The sequence below is a fragment of the Amphimedon queenslandica genome, unplaced genomic scaffold, assembly GCF_000090795.2.
Source record: "Amphimedon queenslandica unplaced genomic scaffold, v1.1 AMPQUscaffold_10809, whole genome shotgun sequence".
Lineage (NCBI taxonomy): Eukaryota > Metazoa > Porifera > Demospongiae > Haplosclerida > Niphatidae > Amphimedon > Amphimedon queenslandica.
The window spans coordinates 5,365-7,668 of record NW_003548943.1 but is presented as its reverse complement, the minus strand read 5'-3'; the positions used below and the strand labels follow the sequence as shown (position 1 = coordinate 7,668).

At 37.2% G+C, this 2,304-nt stretch overlaps 2 protein-coding genes across 2 annotated transcripts in view; one reads left to right on the top strand and one right to left on the bottom strand.

Annotated features, from left to right (window-relative positions):
• Nucleotides 1-110: 110 nt before the first annotated feature.
• Nucleotides 111-781, bottom strand: LOC105315342 (uncharacterized; the record flags this gene model as incomplete). Its single annotated transcript, XM_011409951.1, has 1 exon — nt 111-781. A coding segment is annotated over exon 1 (671 nt), but the record flags the coding sequence as incomplete, so codon positions are not given.
• Nucleotides 782-1,087: 306 nt separating this feature from the next.
• LOC109589853 (uncharacterized) overlaps nt 1,088-2,304 on the top strand; it is a gene marked incomplete at its 3' end in the record, with an annotated part of 5,914 nt that continues 4,697 nt past the window's right edge. Inside the window, exons 1-3 of the mRNA XM_020005846.1 lie at nt 1,088-1,096; nt 1,378-1,550; nt 1,902-2,061. Of these exons, the coding sequence (XP_019861405.1) occupies nt 1,088-1,096; nt 1,378-1,550; nt 1,902-2,061 (342 nt within the window). The remainder of the gene's footprint in view (nt 1,097-1,377; nt 1,551-1,901; nt 2,062-2,304) is intronic.

Sequence of the window (2,304 nt, the reverse complement as noted above, 5' to 3'; positions counted from 1 at the left end):
AGTACAATATTAACTCAAAGCAGCTAATGGAGCAGAAGAATAATGGGAAGCAGAGAAGTGGGATAGAGTCGCGTAGCAACTTCCGATACTCAGATTGGAAGAGGACGTACTTCTTAGCGATGAATCCACGAACGCATAACACAGCTCCTATCAATACAGTCACAATAGCAATTATGACTACTTCTAGCATTACTGGTATAAACCAAAGAGTGTACTGGTACGCTATTCCTAGGTTATCGTGACGTACACAATCAGTCGAATTGAAGTCCTTTATCCAGCACCAAGCTCCCACCATACCGTACTTGTTCTTAATGAGCGGTATCAGTGCCCCAGGGATAGGCAAAACAAGGAATAGTATTAGAAGGAAAACCTCTAGCTTCTTGTTATAGACGGTTAAACGTAGTACGATGACTCTCACTAGGTATAACGATATCCACAATATTATGAGATTCTGTAACCAGCTTGTGTACATTGTGTATACGCCAGCTATGCTACACAGGGGCTGCTCAGATTCGCTTCTGTTGTAGCTAACAGATAACACTTCTAGTGTAAACGTAGGCGCTTGTATGAGAGTTGCTAGAGTCAAGTAAAAGAAGAGGCGTTGCGGATACTGCTTGATGGCTTTCATGGAGAGTATGATGACAATAGCAACTAGTGAGACGATCAATGTTGAGACACCACTGGCTGCTCGAGCTACACCGATTCTGCGTGCTTGTGAGTTGTCAAACTTATAACATACCGGTATTACGTTATCTTCTGGAATATCGGCTCCACCAAACATTATTGTGTTGCTCGAGGTGTTGCTGTACTGTCTTCTGACTTTATTATTCAAAAAGGGAGGATTAATGCGGTGTGGCGCTTGTTCCGGCCAGTCTGTAGAAGTACAAGTGATTCTTGTTTTTGTTGGGGCTTGTTTGTAGCTGGTAAAGACGATACAGGAGTTGGCTGAGCTCAAACAAGCCTCTCCTTTTCAGCCACCATTGTGATTATGAAATGTGAATCAATCAATCCAAACCAACCACGCCCTCATCATGGTGGATGCTCAGTTGGATTTGTGAGGGTTGTTTGCTTTGGCTAGTTAGCCAAAATGAAGCCAGTATACCATTATATTTAAAGTACAGGATTATGTACATGTACACTCTTTATAGTAGTTGTAATAATTTTAGTTTCAATTTAGCATCATAGACTAGTGACACTGTATGCAGGATGCAGGCCCTGCCATGTATACTTTAAGCAAGGCCATGCATTGGATGCAGCAAGAGTACATAATGTACGCTTGGATGCAGTAATTATGTACATGCATGTAGTTTACTTGTTTTTGCCTTTAAATTAGTTTTTATAATTAGTTTTATAATTATTTTTTAATTTTTTTCATAGGAGCAAGAAAGGAAGGAGAGGGAAGCTGAAGTCTCGAGGAAGAGAGAGCTAAAGAAAGCTGAGTTGGCTCAGAAATGGTCAAAAAGAGAGGAGCAAGATTTTGGTCGTATCGTGTCGTACTTTGGCATTGAATATGAAGAAGGATCAAATAAATATGATTGGACACACTTTAGGTACAACTTATTAATAATTAATTATGTACACTATTGGTTATTATGCTCTTAATTTTATTCCCGGTTCTTTTTTATTTTCCTTGTCCATAAAACGGTTAAATTATACACATGCAGTGACATTTAGCATTTACAGGTACTTCTCATATAATACGAATATTAATGGTATCATAATCATTGTTGGAGAGAATGTGCATTGATAATAAATAATTAATTGTAGGGCTATTACGATTTATTATACACATACATGTATACATGTACAGGATATCATTAATTGTATTTTAGATGCAGCTTTACATATAGCTGCAAAGATTAAGATTTTGGAGTTACATGTATTAAAATGATTATTTATAGGCAATTGGCTAATCTTGGCAAGAAGACCGATGATCGTCTTACTCTGTACTTCCATGACTTTAAGGAAATGTGTCGTCGTGTCATTAAAAGGAAGCGACCGAAGATGGGTAAGTTGTCCAGTTATAAAATGTTGAATATTATACCAATTATTGTTATTACTGTCAGTATTTCCTGCTATACAGTATGTACATGTAAATTTATGTGAAAGTAAACCATACATGTATCAATGAGTTGTTGTATATTAAAATATGCAATCTTTGTATATTGATCAGTATTAAGCTTAGTTATTATTATGTACATGTACGTGTACATGTAATTGTAGGATATTCTGGAGTTCTATTGGATCCAGTGACTGAAGACAAAGCTATCAAGTGTTTGCAGAGACTTGATTTATTATCAGCTG